Here is a 17,993-nt window from a genome sequence, read left to right as displayed (position 1 = left end):
CACAAGAGCACTTTCTAATTATCAAACAATCTAAAATTTCAATAAAAGCTTTCAAACAAAATGTTCAATTTCACAGTTAAATATAAATAATAATCGAAGCAATTATTTTCAAGGTAGAAGATCAAACAGAATTCGGATTTTGATGTTAATATATTGATAAACCAAATGGCAAACAATCTTAACAGAGTAAAAGGAAAAACAACAAACAATATAAAGTAATACAAAAACAAACAATATTAGAAACTAAACCCTAGTCGTCTCCCTCTCCATCTGGCTCTTTCTTTTTTGTATTCTGTATTCTTATAGGTTTTGTCTTATAGATTGTTAGTATGGTTATTAATTTCTCTCTCTCCTTTCATGGGGTTATTCTTCGTTATTGAAAAGTTTTTATATAGATCTTTTATTTATCTGCCAGTTCAAAATACAAGATGGATTATTAATTGCTTACGGTTGGAGACTATAAATCTTCAAGTTCATATAAATTTCTTTTATCAATAGAGTTTGATAGTGCGGCTTATTCTTCCTTTAAAGTTTGATATATTAACAAGTTTCAAAAAATAATGTTCAGAACGATATTATGTAAGGTTTCTTTTATCATCCTATTTGAAATGGACCAATTTTTCCTCAGAGTAACATCTTCTCCCAATATCAAGAACACCTCCAAATAGAAATTTTCATTTTTCTATATTTATATTTCTTATTCCTATAGAAATATTATAATGTACTAACTTATATTCATTATTAATGAATAGTTAAGTTTAAAAAAAAAACAAAAATAAACAATACAGGCTAAATACTAAAACAAACAATACAAAATAATACAAAAACATGAAAAACTAACCAAATAAACACAGCAAATGTAAACCAGATAAAGAATTTACAATAAATATCATAAAATCTCCATTATCACACTTTCAAATTTTTTTTTTTTTTTACTTTTTCTTCCACGCAACAAAGTAAAAGGCATCTTGTCTGTATCATCATCTGCATGTTTAGCGTCATTTTCCAGGAGAAGCAGAGAGAAGTGCATTAAGTACTTAGACTGATGGTGGTACTTCTCGGCCTCATATCATTCGTTGTTGCTTGATTAGCCAAACCTGTTTATGCATCATCGAGCTTACGGCCGTTACCGACCGGTGCTTCATCATTAGCAGTTGGAACTTGGAAGTGCATAATGATTCTTCGAAAATGCGATCAGCTCATTATGCATACTCACTAGGATTGTTTTCGTGCCTGAAGTGGCCATGAGTATATGAAAGCAATCTTCAATGTCTAGATATACAAAATTTTAGAGAAGAAATGAATAAGCAGAAATAGCAACCTTCAATGCCTTTTGAAATGATAAATTTCGAATAAAAGCTTTCAAACGAAAATTTTCTTTTTTAACAGGGTATTTCTGACTTTTCGTAAAGGATGTGGAGGGCATAAATCCTGAACTAATACTATTAAAAGTTTTATCTCAGTTGTAATTTTGTCCTACCTATGTCTCATCATCGGAGTCCTGCACAACTCTATCACTCTTTATTCTTTTTCCATTGGGAAAAGCGCATGCATCTTCATCATCAGATTCCTGTGCAGCTTCAGGACTATTCATTGGAGGTGACAAACCTTTATCTGATTCATCGCCTTCATTGTCTTCGGAATCTTCGTTTGATCTGTCCGCATTTGCATCCTGGCTTTCTTCGTGATCTGCAGCGTCTTCTTCCTCTTTCCTGGGATCTAATATTCTGAAATCCCTGGAGGTGCTACGCTTAGCATGCTTCAGTAAATTGACTTTGCATGCCTTGCTGAGCCGGATAAGATACTTCTCATAATCCTCTATCTGAAAAATCAGATCAGGAATACATTTATTCTCCCTCTTGATCTTGTTGATAATACCCTTAGTCTTACGATTTTCTTGTTGTTCCTGCAAGTACAATATCATAGAATCTGAAATGAGCAAGAAATTTTTTCAAGATAAACAAATATGAAATGCGGTCATTGTTTGTATGCGCGATGCAGAAAACATAAACAGTTATGTAATAATCGAGGATTATACTTTTTGCAATTCCGCAACAAATGTATAAAGAGGAACTGTCAGCTGCTTGCAGGTTATTTCCACAAGCCTCTGGAATGTTGGACTAGGTATCAGTTGTTTGCATCCCCTAGGAGCAATTCTGAGCCTTGAAATCTGAGCCAAATGCTTGTAAAACTTCGCAATCAACCTCAGTAGATGTTCTGCTTGAGGGTCTGCAATTATTTTTTTAAAAATAAAAACATATATAACACATGAAACGGAGAATAAAGACAATGTAAATTGAGTATTTACCCTTGAGTCTCATTAGAACAAAGGAAGACAGCACTTTAACCGCTGCTTCAGCCCTTGCGTAGAGATTTTCATCAACTGGGAATCCAGAAGCATGTTCCCCATTCTGACTGAGATGAATGCTTTTGTGCATAACCATAGAGAATGTCTTTAGTTTTTTAATGGTCCAATCCATCTCAGTGATGACTGCTTCAATTGATTTCAGTATGCATGCACTTATAGTAGTTGTTGTTGACCGATTTATGATCGGGTATGATTCAGACATCTCTGGAGGGTTGTTGTTCTCCAATCCAATGAATCCCGTGACTTGTAGTAGCTCCTTAGCCATATGTTGAGCCACAATTAAATCATCTGGAGGAGAGCTTAAAGAGACAGCAAGTTCTGCGACACTTCTTGCAACCTTGGAATTCCTTATGCCATTGCTTTTGCAGACATGAATGCCCCAAGATGCACTAGAACTTCTCCATTTTGAGGGCAATTTTTCACCGACCATCAACATCATTTCACAGAGAATCTGGAATCAAATGGAAGGTTAAATAGCACAATTTTCAAAATTCAATACAATTCAGGATGGCAAGCATAAAGTTCTCTAAAAATTGCACATCACGAGACATCAGATTTACCTCAATTTCATGATAAGATGAATGTCCAAGTAGCTCAGTGAACAGTGGCCTAAGAATTTTGATAATGAATAAGACTTTGATTCTTGTCTGTTGATCATCAATCCTGGAAGCTTCTTCATATTCTTCATCCAATTCATGATTGAGGGTAGAGACGGATAACAAATCTTCAAGCAAACCAGTTGACTGTGAATTCTTCACACTAATTATAGTAAGTTCTTTCAAACACAATAAGGCTGGATATAAATGCTCCTTTCTGTCCTCAAAATCTTTCTTTCCCTTCATTTCTTTTTTCTGATCTTTTGCAAACTTTATAAACAAGCAAATTAGTTTCAGCAAAGGCAATCCCATTGATTTGATTTCCCCATAAATTAAAGTCTTTAACGGATCTTCTTTTCCTCCAGTGGGATAAGACCTTAGGTGACGGAGAGAACTATTCAAGACAAAAGAAATAATCTTAACATATTTCAATGTCTCCCTCGAGGACAACTTGCTATGGTTCTGAGAAGCTGCAGAACTTTTAGAGCAATCATCATTGCATACACTCAGTGCTGTTTTCATTAGCTGGCAGAGACTTGAAGTTGCCAAGAAAGGAATACGTTCTTGAGTCAATCGGTTGTTGCCGAAAGAAATATTAGCCGGCATATCAACAGCAGTCATCCGTAGATTACCTCTTTTGAGACCACAGCTTTGCCTTGCACATCTATACTTTTCTAGCGATTCATGAAAGTTAACTAAATCAAGAATTTCCTTTTCAAGATCTACCCTCTTCAAAGCTGTCGCTTTCTCCAACTCAGTGGCAATAGTATTCAATACAACTTCAATAATGCCTGATAAAACCAATGCACAGCATTTTCCTCTCTCTTCTACAGATGTAGAACCAGAACCCTGAGTGGGACTAAGAATATCTGATCTAGCATGAAGAGAAGGGAAGTAGTAAGCAAAATCTTCGAAACCAAGAGAATTAAAAATATACTAAACCAGTACTTGTTTTGTGAAACTGCTCGATCAACGTAGTCATCTATAGCTATTGCCTGCCATCCATGGCAACCAGTTAAACCCATAATTTAGCTCCTTTTTATATAATTTGGTCTCATATACAACAAAACAGTAGAAAATAAGTCACGTTCTCATAAAATGATTCCCTTCAGAAAATGTTCTTGACAAACAAGTTGTTTTGCATGAAAGAAATGAAGCCTTACAAAATGCCCGAGTTATTAATGACTCCATACATGATGCTTCAACAAGTCCTAAAACAAAAGAATTATATTGCTAGGAAAAACCAAACAAACCTTCAAAGTTTCCCTTCCTTAGAAAATTCCGAATCTTCACCAGAGCCTTGGAGAACGACTCGCCAGACATATTTCTTCCTACCTGCGGCAATAACAAATAAGGATGTACCCAGACCATCAAATCTTATCATCCTACCAGTGAAGTTATTTAATTTCATAAAATTACTAATACCTCATTCTCTTGAGATAGGGAGAATCCAAAACATGCCCATGGGGAATCTAGATGATCAGTTTTATCATGCGGTTGAAGAAGTAGGATCCAAGAAACGCAGGATAGAAAGCAATCTAGAGGCTCTTCAATGCCAGCTTTGCCACCCTCTGATTTGACACAGTTACTAATTCCACATTGAACATCATCATCCTGCTCGTAACACAATTCAATGCCAAGCACAAGCACAGACTTTATTTACTTGTGTACCCTAATTAAAATCCAGGATTAAATGAGAATCTTATAAGTTAATAAATTAAAGCCAGATTATCTCCTTTTCCAAATTGGATATAACAAACTGCAAGCATTGCATATAACACAGTCTCAATAAATGGAATTCCAATTTAATATGACCTTTATAATGAATCCATCTGAACTGATCAACAACTACCTCCTTGAAAAAACGAAGGAAGTGAGGCAAGAGAAAATCAAATACAGCTTTCCCACATGCTGGATCCACCAAGACAAGCTTCAAAAGACCATGATAAATGGCTTCCCGCACTCTTGTCTGAAGACATCAATTAAAATACCATATTCAGAGACAGTTCAAAATTGCAAATTAAAGAAAATGAACAGCATGTCTAAAAGTTATTAAATATGTCACCTGGTGATAAAGACATCTTTGCAGTAGACCACTCAGCTCTAGAAAAAGATCTCCACCAAAGCCGCAAGGTATTTCAGCTTGCTGACTGCAACTTGCTTGGCTCGATGAGTCTCGAAAAGAAAAGAAGCCGTCTCTCTTGGATTGCTTTTCTGCCAATATAACGTTTATAATAGCATTGGTTGCTGCAAGACGAACTGCATCTTCTCGTCTGAACATGGCCTTACGAACAACCAAAATGGTATAGTCCTACCTTAAATGAAAAACACGGAAACTAACATTTTAACCGGGAAAAAGAAAAGGTAAAATGGAAAGCATTAGAAAATGCTTCTAATTCTATACTGTAAACACCCACATAAAGAGCTGGACATGAAAAAAAAAAGTAGAATTCCTTGTTGTATATATACATCATACATTCATTTTTATTACATAATAAGAAACAATTAATCATTGAAGTTCTCTGTTCTTGAATTTTGAAGGTTGAACATCATAGAGAATTTACCCGAAGATCACGGTTAAGTTTGATGAGAGGCACTAGAGCAGCAACAAGACAAGAGGCAATATTTCCATGCATGAAAGTGAAATAATCCAATAATTCCTTCAGGCGAGAAACATGTTCCAACATTGGGCAAGGATAACTTTGAACCAGACAACAGAGCAGTCTACACAAGATGGTTTGATGTCACTCGCAATTTTAATGCAAACTTGACAAAAAGTTCAGCAGCTATGTGCTATAGAGTTACCGTGTGATCAGTATGCCTTTTTCTGGCTTCAAAGAAAGGATGCGAAACTTGCATTGCTCAATAATCTGGAAAATGTTGGCAAATTAAGTACTGTTGCATATGACATTTAAGTCACGGAAAAGACAAAAGAGGCCTTAATCAATTACTTGCAAAAAACTAAAAAGAAAAAGTATAGGCAAATTTGTTTTGATTTTACAAATTCCTAATTATCCAATAGAAAAGAGCATATGACATGAAAATGAATCCAAGGAAAGAAGTCTGATTCTAAAATCAACAATTTAAGAGATTCTAATATAGAATTCCTTCTACAATTTCATTTTAACAAAGACGGAAACTATGAAAAGAAGTGAAAGGCAGTCCATATTCAACCATCTAATTGATATTTTGGATGGTAAATAAAATAACAAATAGTTATGCGTAGAGTTGGGGTCTTCTATAATTAAACAAACTGGAGCACTTATGAGAGCTATATGCTAATTAAAAATCATTTTGCTGATAGATGCAAGGATCTCTTCACTTGCAAAGAACCCTGTTTCAACAATAAATATGATAGAAGTGAAGATCAACATGATAATGAATCAAACTTCCCTACATCTTCTTGCACAAAATGAAATACTAATAGATTCGAGATTTCTCATTCCTAATGCTAGGACTTTTATCATACTTGTGCATACCGTGCCAGGTGCATTCAGTCTCTGGCCTAGCGAGTGAAAAGAACATACATAAGCAGAATGAAGATACCCCCAGTACTTTAGAGGGAGCGGAGGGGGGTGAAAGCAAGCATGCATATCAAGCATATTTTTTCGCTTTTTGCCACAGAACATTTCAAATTTTTTCCACTAGTGAAGAGTTATAACCACCTCATTTCTTGCCATATCATGGACCTCAAATAGAGTTTTCAGCAGCTGAACACTAAGATTCTCAACTCCCAAAATACCATCAAAATTGCAGAGGTCTCCACAGATTCCCGCATCCAATGACTCTAGCAACAAAAAGCCAAACTGTACAATGGTAGGAGCAATATGCTCGCTTCCACAGTTGCTTTCATTAGCCTGAAGAGAAATAAAATATAGAAAAGCGTGAAACATCCCAACTATATTGCACTTAAATGTCCAAATATAAGCATGCCAACTGATAAATATGTGGCAAAAGCAACTAACAACTTTCAATATAGCTTTCTCCACTGTTTGGACATTTTGCATATACTCTTTCTTTAAATCATCTGGTAACCACAGACAGTCCCTGGAAGGTGGGAAAAAGTTACAAAACAAAATATCATTGCATGAGTAGGAGAAATGGAAAAATGCGTGCAGTTAAAATATGCAGTTCCCGTCATTGATCAAATATCTTAAATACAGCAAGCTTCATATCAAAAAGTACAATCAACCATCAAACTAGTATTTACTTGAAACAAATATTTTATTTGAAACACAAGAAAATTATTCAATTTCTGTGTCAACCATTGAAAAATTACTCCACTAAATTACGAAATAATAATTAGTTTTCATTACGACTACGAGTACTCGGAACGATAAGAAAACAGATAAAACATTTAAACGCACTGATCTCCACCTGGAAAACTTGTAATCACCATATGCAGTGAGCACTGCAGTTTTCAAAATCCCTGTAGAGCTCTCAGTGAACCTCCTTATCCTTGCAACAGAAAATAAAACAGCCACGGCGAAATGATTAAGAGCCCTTGTATCCAATTTAACAAGACCTATAAACTCCTGCCCCAAAGAAGGATCCTGCTTCACCGCAAAATTAACATGAAGCAAAACAGTCCCTTCGACTTGCCTAACAGTGGAACTGGCTTTCGGTCCCAATTCAGACCCAAAGAACCTCACAATTCCTTCAACCACATCCCTCTTATTAAAACCCTTGGACGCCAAAACCAACAATTGATATGCAAGCGAAGGCAAGTCCTGTAAATCCACATTCTTCATTCCACTGAACACCTTCTCCAAAAACTCCCTCGCTCTCACTTTGTCAATAAATCCCTGCAATTCCCTTGCAAGAAAAACCATTTTCACCAACAAGACTTTTGACCATTCGCTCTCAATTATCCTTTCAAAAATCAAATTCACACATTCTTTTCCTTTCTCGCCACATAAGCAGCTAAAACAACCCGGAAGAATATCAAGTATTTGGGTATCTTCAGAATCCACTAATTTTGACAAATCGGTTACAATCGAGTCGACGATAGACTCGAGATCTTCGATAACAACATAGTTTAATAAAGTGGTGAAAAAATTGGTTGTTTTAAGGGAATTGGAATCGTGAGGAATTTGGAAGGAAAGGAAAAGGTTAGTGTATGTGGAGAGGAGAGAAGAGAGAAGGGAAGAGAGAGAAAGGTCACGAGGAGACAGAGAAATGAGCGAAAGGAGAGATAGTATATACTCTGATACGGCGACGGATGAAGTGGGAGAACGCAAGCGAGTTTGGATGTAGGAGAGCAGAGTAGCATGTGAAGATGTAGATAGAAGGTAAGGATGAAGTTGGTTTTGATGGGCTAGGTTTATTATTTCGGTGTCGGTTAGATTAGGTGGTGGCTCTTCGTGTCTGCCGATGGTGGCGGTGGCGGTGGCGGCCATGGTGGTGACTTTGTTTTTCAATTTGAACGTCGTTTGTTTCTCTATAGAGTATGGAGGACTTGTCTCCTGCCACTTTTGACAAACAGATGGAGGGGAATTTGGAAGGTTTGCATTTTATTTGCGCGGGAAAAAAATATTTATATATTTTTGGCTCAAGCCGGGAAAAATATCCTGACAACTCAAAGCAGTGAAACATATTTTGAACGGTGTCGTTTATTGGTGAGGGATAATGGAGCTAATGTGTCACACACGTATGACTACCCCACACGTATGATTATAAATCAAGTAGCTGGTCTACAAATTCATTTGCATTGATCATATTGCATCTTACAATGAAATAATGAATTAAATAGTTATTCTATAAACTATCATATTAAAAATTACAAATTTAAAATTATAATATAATTTTTTATTGTGAAAAATTATAATTATACCACAGTAGTAAAATAAAATTATGATTACATTTTACATATTAAAAAAATAAATATGTATTGTACATTATTAACTTATATAACAGCTAATATGATATGAATTCTCTATAATAGTTATTGTGGTAGTTAATTATAAATAAATAATTAAAATAATTATTATTATGTGCATAATAACTTGTTTAATAAAATATAGTATTGCGAGTGAAGTGTCATCGGCAGCAGCCTACACAGGTCCGTGAAGGTGGGTGGGTTATATAAAGGGTAGAAAGAAAAGGAGAGAGGGTAGAGATTAGAGAGAGATCTTTTTTAATTTATGAATCTTGTTCAATAATATAGTATTGTGATTAAATATAAATAATCATAAAATACTATTAATATGTGAATTATACTATTTGCAAACACTCAAAAACTCAATTTAATAAACGAATTAAGTATAAATTACTTTTAATATTTAGCTCAGTTTAATTAGTTTACAGATTGACATTAAAGTGGGTGAATATTACAAAATAACTATTTAAATTAGGGTTCCAAACCTTAATCTTAGCCATTCATCTAAAACATCATTTCCTCGATCAATGAATTATTGTATTATAAAAAAAATATGTATATTTAAATTACAATTTTCCTTTTCCTAAAAAGAACACTAACAACTACAATACTTTATTCCAAGTGATTTTGTCATGATCAATTGTGAATAGCCATGTGTGTATATATATAAAAAAAAATTAAATGTAGTTTGTTTAGTCTTTTCACATCTTATAAAAAATATGAAAAGAAAAAAGTTTCGAATTTGAGTCTTCCACCGTAAAAATAATAGTGAATTTATTAAATGTTACTAAAAGTAGAAGGCTATTGCTTCATATGTTGTCCCGAATTTGAAGTTCTCCTGTGTAAAAAAACTTGTATATATATTAAGCAAAAAAGAAAAAAAAAAAAAGAAAACTATTCAACCTTGGAGTTATAACTTACATGCAACTTACTTGAGCTTAATTATTAGCAATAATTCTACTGCTTCCATTATATTCATTTTAATATTTTTTTTTATTTTTTATAAAAATTAATAAAATATTCAATTATCTCAATTTAGAAAAATAAAGAAACTGATTAAATTACCTTATAATTATTTTGTTATAATTAAGAAACATAACATTCGGTGGAGATGAAGTTAAAATAAAATAATTACCGTTAAATTGAAATAAAATAATTAATATGATCTTAATTTTCTAAAAATATTATGCAAGTGGGGAAATCAGAAATTTACTCATTTTGCCACGCAGATTGTGGAATTACATATCTATCCTGCAAAATGGAGTATACATTTTCAAATATTCGGACGTAAAAAAATAAGAGTATAGTTTAAGGGTTTGAAGGGGATAGCATTGTAATGTGTGAACTTTGGAAATATCTCCCAACTCCTTGCATGGACTGTGTCTCAGCATCAACCTATTTTCTTCTTTTCAGTTCGAAAATGGGAAAAATAATTTTTTTCTTTTGGCCTTTTCTTTTTTCAATTTAAGTACGATTTCTTTTTTTCCAAAATATAGAATTATGAAAAACTCGCAAAAAAGAAACCAATCACCAGATGCCGCCTGTCACAGTTTTTAGTAAATGGCTTGGAGAGTTGCACCGTCTATGGCGGCAAAATAATTTCTTTTTGGGTTCTGTAAATCGTAATTTCAAGTTTCAACCGTGGGCTGTTGACATGGCCACAAGCCCATCGCATATTTAGCAATTCGAGGCGAAATATGATCAATATATATAGGACGGTTAAGCGAGTTTGGACAAGCGTCGCAAGTTGCACCTGGAGCGCGTGGCAACAAGTCTAATGAATTTTGCAATTACAACTATCATGAATTTTTAAATTTTCTATTTTTTATTTTATATATAACGAAAATATGTTTCCTTATAAATTATAACAATTTAATTAGGAAAAAAAATTAAATATTAATCAAATTTATTTATAATTTATATTCATTTTCACATATGTTTTAGTTAATCTGATATTTGTTTATGTGTAAATACATACTTCCATTTTTTATGATTTTATAATTTTAGACCAAAATTTATTTATTATTTTTATAAATTTATTTAGTGAAATATATATATTTTGAATTTTAAAATATAAAGTAAAAAAAGGTTGTATATATTAAATATGTTATTTATAATTTCAGAAACTAATTGGTAAAATTTATTCCTGGAAATAATTCAATCAAAATCAATATTTTCTTTTTTTGCAAAAATTTGTGTTTCAAACATGCTATTAGAATTATCATATATAATTTAATCACTAAGAAAATAAAACGATTAAATATCACCTCGTATTTAATTATTATTATTATTATTGTATCATTATATATTACTTACATACCATATTTGAAATTATTTAATAGTATTCAATTTGATAATTATATCATTATAATTAAATCTAATCCCATACTTCATTTTATTGTTTTTTATGATTAAATTCTTAATCAAATTTAGTTGATACTAATTACCTATTATAACAAAATGAAATTATTTCTTATATTTGATAATATATTAAAAAAATTATAAAATATGAGATGATATCATACATTACAAGAAAAGTATAATAATAAATAAGTTATTAATTGGCAATTGTATTTTATTTTGTAAAATATATTTTTAGTTCTAATAATATATTTAAGGTAAATAAAGTACATTACTTGGAGCCATAAAAATATAAAATCTAGTTCAAAGAATATGAGAATTTAAATATGGAAATTTTTTAATGTGCATCAAATTAAATTCATATACTAATATATTTAAGCGGCTCTTCTTCTGTAATACGGTATGTTGTGCCTGGCGAGTGTCCATCACGCTCATTGGACACGGATAAACCCAATGGTACATGTGCTTATCCAACTCGAGATAATATTAACTGCATTTTATTTTAATACTATTCCAATAATTTCTCGTACAATTTAAAGCGGCACATGAAAATTATAAATCCTTTATTTGTCGTGACAAACTTATTACAAACGTCACTCAGTTCAAGTGTACACGAAACCACCTCTTAAATTCAACAGCGAACTAACAATTCTCCATTTCTGCCGAAGCTTAGAGCTCCGATTTCGTGATCTTTTTGCCAAAACCCAAACCCAATTATCCGAATAGAGAAGCACTATGGGAAGCGTTGCTAAGGGGAGAGCCACCATTGAAGTAGGATCCGATGGGGTGGCTATCATCACCATCATCAATCCTCCTGTCAATTCCCTCTCATTTGATGGTATGCCTTTCTCGTTTTTTGTCTCTCTGAGTCTCTTTTCTCGCTTAACCTAGATCTTTATATATTCAGATCATTTCATGTATATGATCATATTTTCATAGCGAAGCTCGATTTCATGTGTTTGTGTTTATTTAATCGATTTTGTCGAAATTTATGATTTGTTTGAAGTGATATGTTTTTTGAAATTGAAGTGTTAGTTTGGGAAAAGGAGATCAGTGCCGGAGGGCACAACTCCCTCAGCTCACACTTAGCGATCTAAGTAGTGGTATTATATTTTCGGAGTGTATGTTTTTATTTTGGCTATAACGGGATTACAGGTGCTACCGGGTTAATTTGAATGAGGTATAGTGCTCAAATTTAGGAGTAATAAACAATTTTATGAGTTATTTGGGAAATTAGGATGTTAAGGGCAATCCAGTTAGTGGAGGATCATATATGCTAAATCCTTCTTTCTCAATAATTATGACTATACACTGGGCTTATCTCTCTGTCTCCTTCTCCTACTCTTCTCACAGTGCTTAACAGCTTGAAAGATAGTTATGAGCAAGCTTTAAGAAGAGACGATGTGAAGGCAATAGTTGTTACTGGTAAGTGTTAAATTGCTAGTCATACAAGATTGCTGTTCATATGCTTGTAAGCTTTTTTTAAGGGAAGTGTGATTATGAGATTTGAAGCTGAAATATCACGTTAATGGACCAGGTGCAAAGGGCAAGTTCTCTGGTGGCTTTGATATATCTTCATTTGGTGGAATTCAAGGGGGGAAAGGTAAGTTAAATGCGTTTATGTGCTTTATGCTCTAGCAATGCAGGGTTGCAACTCCAGTAACGTATTAATATGTTTTTTCAGTGGATCAACCGAAGCTTGGTTTTATATCAGTGGACATTCTAACTGACACTGTAGAAGGTACTGTTAAAATACTTCATTCGTTATGGTTTGAACACGTTAAATAAAATTGCAATGATATATCTTGACCGGTTGATTGGTTGCTTCTCCAGCTGCAAGAAAACCTTCAGTTGCTGCAATTGATGGCCTTGCCTTAGGTGGAGGGTTAGAGGTTGCAATGGTATGTGTCACTAAATCTTTCAAACTATAAGATTTTCTAATTGGTTTTTGAGATAATCTAATGGATTTGATATCTCAGGCATGCCATGCACGCATCTCAACTCCTACTGCGCAGTTAGGCCTACCTGAACTTCAACTTGGGATTATACCTGGTTTTGGAGGTATGCTAGTGGGATCATTAGGTTCATTCTGATTGGAAGGCTTCCAACGTTACATTCTTTTATTCTACTAATGCATCAATTCATGTGTTTTATTGTTTCAACTAATTAATAATTTCTGTATTATGGTTTGTACATACTTTTCTGTTGTGTGGTTATTTAATGTGGCATCTTGAAGGTCAAGATGGAAAAGACGGATTGGAAGTAGAACGTATTCTGGTATCCTAAATTATGTGGCTGTATTTTGCACATATTTTTTGGTAGCTAATTCATGTCTTAAAGATGGATGACGTTACTCAAAGATTTAGAGTTGGATGGATGATGTAGACCTTGATGGTAGGCTTTTGGTCATCAAATTAACAGTCAGATGTTGAGGAAGTTAAAGGTGGTCCTTATGGAGGAGTCGAGAAGATGATGGGACACATTTGTTAAATGATCTAGTGATGTTTAGGAAAAATGAATAATGGTGCTAGCTAGAGGTGATATTTCATGGGTCGAGTTACATGTGGCCCGATATATGAAGGAACCATTCGTCCCATTTTATACTGTTAAGTGATAGTGATCTTTTAACCATTTTGTTGTAGACAAAAAATTGAAAAATGATGCTGTAAAGTTAGTTCAGTTTGATTAATCTACGCTCAAATTCAGGTCCTGTTTTAGGGTGTAATTACTATTGCCATAAGCTGGATGTGCATCACCATATGATGAACTAAGAGCAATAATAAATCAATGTTTAAGTGTAAATGTACTTTCTTATTTCTCAATTTTTTTTTATGATATATGATTAGGTGTACATATCTGAATGAGATCTTGTTTCTAATTTCATAGTTACCTGAGAGGTTATTTCCTTACTGTCAATCTTCTGCATTTGAATTGGTTCAGGAACACAGAGACTTCCGCGTCTTGTTGGCATCTCAAAGGCCCTTGAAATGATGCTGGTATGTTCAAGCTACGTCTTTGATAGCTTGATTGTTGTAAGTTGCAACTTTTATAGGTTTGGTAGTTAAATTGTCTGAAATTTCTCTCTTCTTGATGAATATAGACATCAAAACCAGTGAAAGGGGAAGAAGCTCATGCTTTGGGTCTTGTAGATGCATTAGTTTCACCTAATGAGTTGGTGAATGCTGCACGTCAATGGGCCCTTGATATATTGGAAGGAAGGAGGCCGTGGGTTGCTAGTCTTTACAAGACTGATAAGTTAGATCCCCTTGGAGAGGCAAGAGAGATATTTAAGTTTGCAAGAGCACAAGCTCGGAAACAGGCTCCTAATCTTGAACATCCAATAGTTTGCATTGATGTTGTTGAAGCAGGTGTGGTTTCTGGTCCTCGGGCTGGACTCTGGAAGGTTCGGTCTAACTTCATCATTCTTTTCTCGCTTCAAAAATTGCAGCTAGTGAGCAACTTTGTGATAACACTTCTGATGTTGGCAGGAGGCAGAAGAGTTCCAATTGCTTGTCCGTTCTGACACCTGCAAAAGCTTGGTCCACATTTTCTTTGCTCAGCGTGGAACCACAAAGGTTCTAATTTCACTTATGGAATTGTTGGGTTTTCATCCACTGATGCTTCTTTGGAGTCATAATGTTTCTTTCTTACCATTTAACTTCATTAACTATTTACCTTTACCTTGAGCAGGTTCCTGGAGTCACTGACAAGGGCTTGATGCCCAGACGAGTGAATAAAGTTGCTGTGCTTGGTGGAGGACTAATGGGTTCTGGAATAGCAACTGCACTGATCCTTAGTAATTATCCAGTAATACTGAAAGAAGTAAATGAAAAGTTCTTGCAAGCTGGGATAGATAGAGTAAGAGGTAAGACTCCAGCCTTCTCTTAAAAGCCTGAACTCAACCAGCTAATAATTCAGTTTTTTCTTCTTTTGTTTAATGTTATGATTGTTGAAGTTATATAGTTGTGAGAAATATTCCTTTTTCCTCCAGCCAATCTGCAAAGCCGTGTCAAGAAAGGAAAAATGTCTCAAGAGAAATTTGAAAAAACCCTCTCTCTTCTTAAGGGTGTCCTTGATTATGAAAGCTTTAAAGATGTGGATATGGTGATTGAGGTAGTATGAACTATGTGTTAATTTGGTTTAGCAGTGCTAGTGTTTAGTATCAAAAACAAGTTAATTATTATTTGTTCTTGGTACCTATAACAGGCCGTCATTGAGAATATTTCTTTGAAGCAACAAATTTTTTCTGATCTTGAAAAATATTGCCCACCGAATTGCATACTTGCAAGCAACACCTCAACAATTGATTTGAACTTGATAGGCCAGAACACCAGGTCTCAGGATCGGATCATTGGAGCCCATTTCTTTAGGTATAATCAAGTGCAAAATTATCTTATTCCTCTCTCTACTTTTGGGGTGTGTGTCAAATATGAGTTCTTTCCCTGCTCTTCCTTTTGGGTCAACCTAACATTCTGCTTCTAATGCAGTCCGGCTCATGTTATGCCACTTTTGGAGATTGTCCGTACCAATCAAACATCTCCTCAAGTAATTGTGGACTTACTAGATGTTGGAAAGAAGATAAGGAAGACTCCCGTTGTGGTTGGAAATTGCACAGGATTTGCTGTCAACAGGATGTTTTTTCCTTACACACAAGCTGGTCTTTTGCTAGTTGAACGTGGGACGGACCTTTATCGGATTGATAGGGCAATCACCAAATTTGGAATGCCAATGGGCCCATTCCGGTAGATTACACATTAGGAAACATAGTTATACTTTTTTCTCATTTAGCTGATTTGGTTTATGTTGCATCTTAAGATGTTCTAATTTGCTGTATTGAGTGTGATTAATACTTGATTTGTTTATGTAGGCTGGCTGATTTGGTTGGTTTTGGTGTGGCCATAGCAACTGGCTTGCAATTTGTTCAAAATTTCCCTGAGCGAACCTATAAATCAATGCTCATCCCACTAATGCAAGAGGACAAGAGAGCAGGTATTTTTTCTTCCTTTGGTAACACAGGAACTTCCTGGGCATAAGTGTGACCAGAGGGTAGAATTTTAGTTCCTGAATTAGAAAGCACGCTTTTATTCGATAGAAATTGTTAATTGCATAAAACTTTTGTGTGTTTTGATGTTGATTTATCATGTAATTATTGCAGGGGAAAGTAGTCGCAAAGGGTTCTACTTGTACAATGATAAGCGCAAAGCTAGCCCAGATCCTGAATTAAGGAAATACATTGAAAAAGCTAGAAGTATTTCTGGTGTTGCCGTTGATCCTAAGGTGTTTACAAGCTTTTCTGGACTTGAGCATATACTTGTATTTAATGCTGAAAACTGCAAAATGTTAATTTTGTGGATAAAAATCTCTCTCTCTCATGCTCATTTGTGTTTTGGAATTAATCTTTATTGCAGCTTGAAAAGCTACCTGAGAAGGACATTGTGGAGATGATTTTCTTCCCAGTTGTGAATGAAGCCTGTCGAGTCTTTGCTGAAGGAATTGCTGTCAAAGCTGCAGACCTTGACATTGCATCTGTTATGGGCATGGGCTTTCCGCCTTACAGGTCTGTGATTTTAACTCACTGAAGGGGCTTATCTCCTAAGTTTTAGACTATTTAATTAATTGATGTTGTCTTGTATCAGGGGAGGTATTTTGTTCTGGGCTGATTCTCTTGGATCCAAGTATATTTACTCAAGATTGGAGGAATGGTCAAAGATATATGGAGAATTTTTCAAGCCCTGTGCTTTCTTGGCTGAAAGAGCTGCCAAGGGTGCTCCACTGGTGAGATATCTGAAATTTAGAATGTTCATTTTATAGCTGCAATAACAATCTACATGAACTACTATAGGATGCACCAGAAGAGTTTCTTACTAGTAGTGTTGTCTATGCCTATGGAATTTACGGTTGCCTAGGACCCAACTGGGGGAATGTATGCTGTAGGTTGTAGCTACCATAATAATTTGAATCAGACCTATCTTTGTTCAGGGGTAAGCTTTTGCAATGAATGGCAGGAGGATCTAAGGCCTTCTATGAAGTTAGCAAATTGAATTACTTATATGTCATAACAAGTGTTTTTTGATCCTCTTGAAATCATCTCTACTATTTGCACAAACTTCAAATTTCTTTAAAATTAAATTATCTAAATTGATGAACTTAATTGTGTCATGGGTTGACTGCGGAAGTATGATCCATGGACCCTGATAAGTTGGCCTCCGTTTGATCATTGAGCAAATTTTTCATAATCTGTTCCAGCTTTTTCTGTGAATTTTACCGCTGAACTTGCAGATCTGTATTAGTTTGCATCTCTAATAATGTCTATACTTTCCTGTTGCAGAGTGCTCCAGTGGAACAAGGAAAATCTCGATTGTAAGATTTATTTGGTGGTGCATTTGCAGCTATTTTCCATTTCTCTTGAATTTTCTCTCTTTATCTTGTCCTTTCGATCTCCAATCCTAGCAAGCAATAATGTATGATGTGGAAAAATTCGACAATAAGAAGCACCAAAGAAATGAGAGCATAGATTATTAATAATATGATAATATTTAATTAGATATGAGATACCCAAAACGATTTTCTGATGTATGCTCACAGTTCTGTGCTTGGAAGAGAAACCGACCATACAGAGAAGCCGCGCATTCTGATGGGATCTCATCAACATTTTCAATATACAAAATGTCCAACTCTTTAGATTTCTTGTAGTTGATTAACAGAAGACAAACAAAAGCTTCTTGATAGCGTTGTTAGAAGATAATCACCACAGTGAAGAAAAAATCAATCAATCAACCAATCACGCACG

General features: G+C 34.5%; 2 protein-coding genes across 5 annotated transcripts; one reads left to right on the top strand and one right to left on the bottom strand.

Moving 5' to 3' along the window:
- Nucleotides 1-860: 860 nt before the first annotated feature.
- Nucleotides 861-8,456, bottom strand: LOC105643662 (fanconi anemia group I-like protein). Of its 4 annotated transcripts, none has more exons than XM_020683065.3 (13): nucleotides 7,342-8,456; nucleotides 6,630-7,011; nucleotides 5,770-5,834; nucleotides 5,529-5,688; nucleotides 5,030-5,275; nucleotides 4,817-4,933; nucleotides 4,390-4,578; nucleotides 4,218-4,299; nucleotides 2,929-3,833; nucleotides 2,309-2,819; nucleotides 2,039-2,229; nucleotides 1,481-1,906; nucleotides 861-1,272 (listed from the first exon to the last, which is right to left on the bottom strand). In XM_020683065.3, the coding sequence occupies exons 1-12, from the start codon at nucleotides 8,361-8,363 to the stop codon at nucleotides 1,481-1,483; spliced, it is 4,296 nt and encodes a 1,431-aa protein (XP_020538724.1). In that variant the 5' UTR covers nucleotides 8,364-8,456; the 3' UTR covers nucleotides 861-1,272. The 4 variants fall into 4 exon arrangements, with proteins under 4 accessions (XP_020538724.1, XP_020538723.1, XP_020538725.1 ...); XM_020683064.3 differs by having other exon boundaries at nucleotides 861-1,233; XM_020683066.3 differs by lacking the exon at nucleotides 861-1,272 and having other exon boundaries at nucleotides 1,332-1,906; nucleotides 6,630-6,821; nucleotides 6,930-7,011; nucleotides 7,342-8,455.
- A 3,330-nt stretch (nucleotides 8,457-11,786) lies between these two features.
- On the top strand, nucleotides 11,787-17,748 carry MFP2 (multifunctional protein 2). The gene is made up of 18 exons (XM_012228578.4): nucleotides 11,787-12,041; nucleotides 12,557-12,628; nucleotides 12,741-12,806; nucleotides 12,888-12,944; nucleotides 13,037-13,104; nucleotides 13,183-13,264; nucleotides 14,144-14,199; nucleotides 14,304-14,606; nucleotides 14,692-14,778; nucleotides 14,894-15,068; nucleotides 15,195-15,316; nucleotides 15,410-15,573; nucleotides 15,691-15,945; nucleotides 16,071-16,192; nucleotides 16,359-16,480; nucleotides 16,612-16,760; nucleotides 16,840-16,978; nucleotides 17,532-17,748. The coding sequence occupies exons 1-18, from the start codon at nucleotides 11,939-11,941 to the stop codon at nucleotides 17,565-17,567; spliced, it is 2,178 nt and encodes a 725-aa protein (XP_012083968.1). The 5' UTR covers nucleotides 11,787-11,938; the 3' UTR covers nucleotides 17,568-17,748.
- Nucleotides 17,749-17,993: the final 245 nt, after the last annotated feature.

The sequence above is a fragment of the Jatropha curcas genome, chromosome 7 (assembly GCF_041381405.1).
Source record: "Jatropha curcas cultivar XTBG-Jc1 chromosome 7, XTBG_Jcur_1.0, whole genome shotgun sequence".
Lineage (NCBI taxonomy): Eukaryota > Viridiplantae > Streptophyta > Magnoliopsida > Malpighiales > Euphorbiaceae > Jatropha > Jatropha curcas.
The sequence above is the reverse complement of the archived record's forward strand: the minus strand, read 5'-3'. Positions and strand labels throughout refer to the sequence as shown.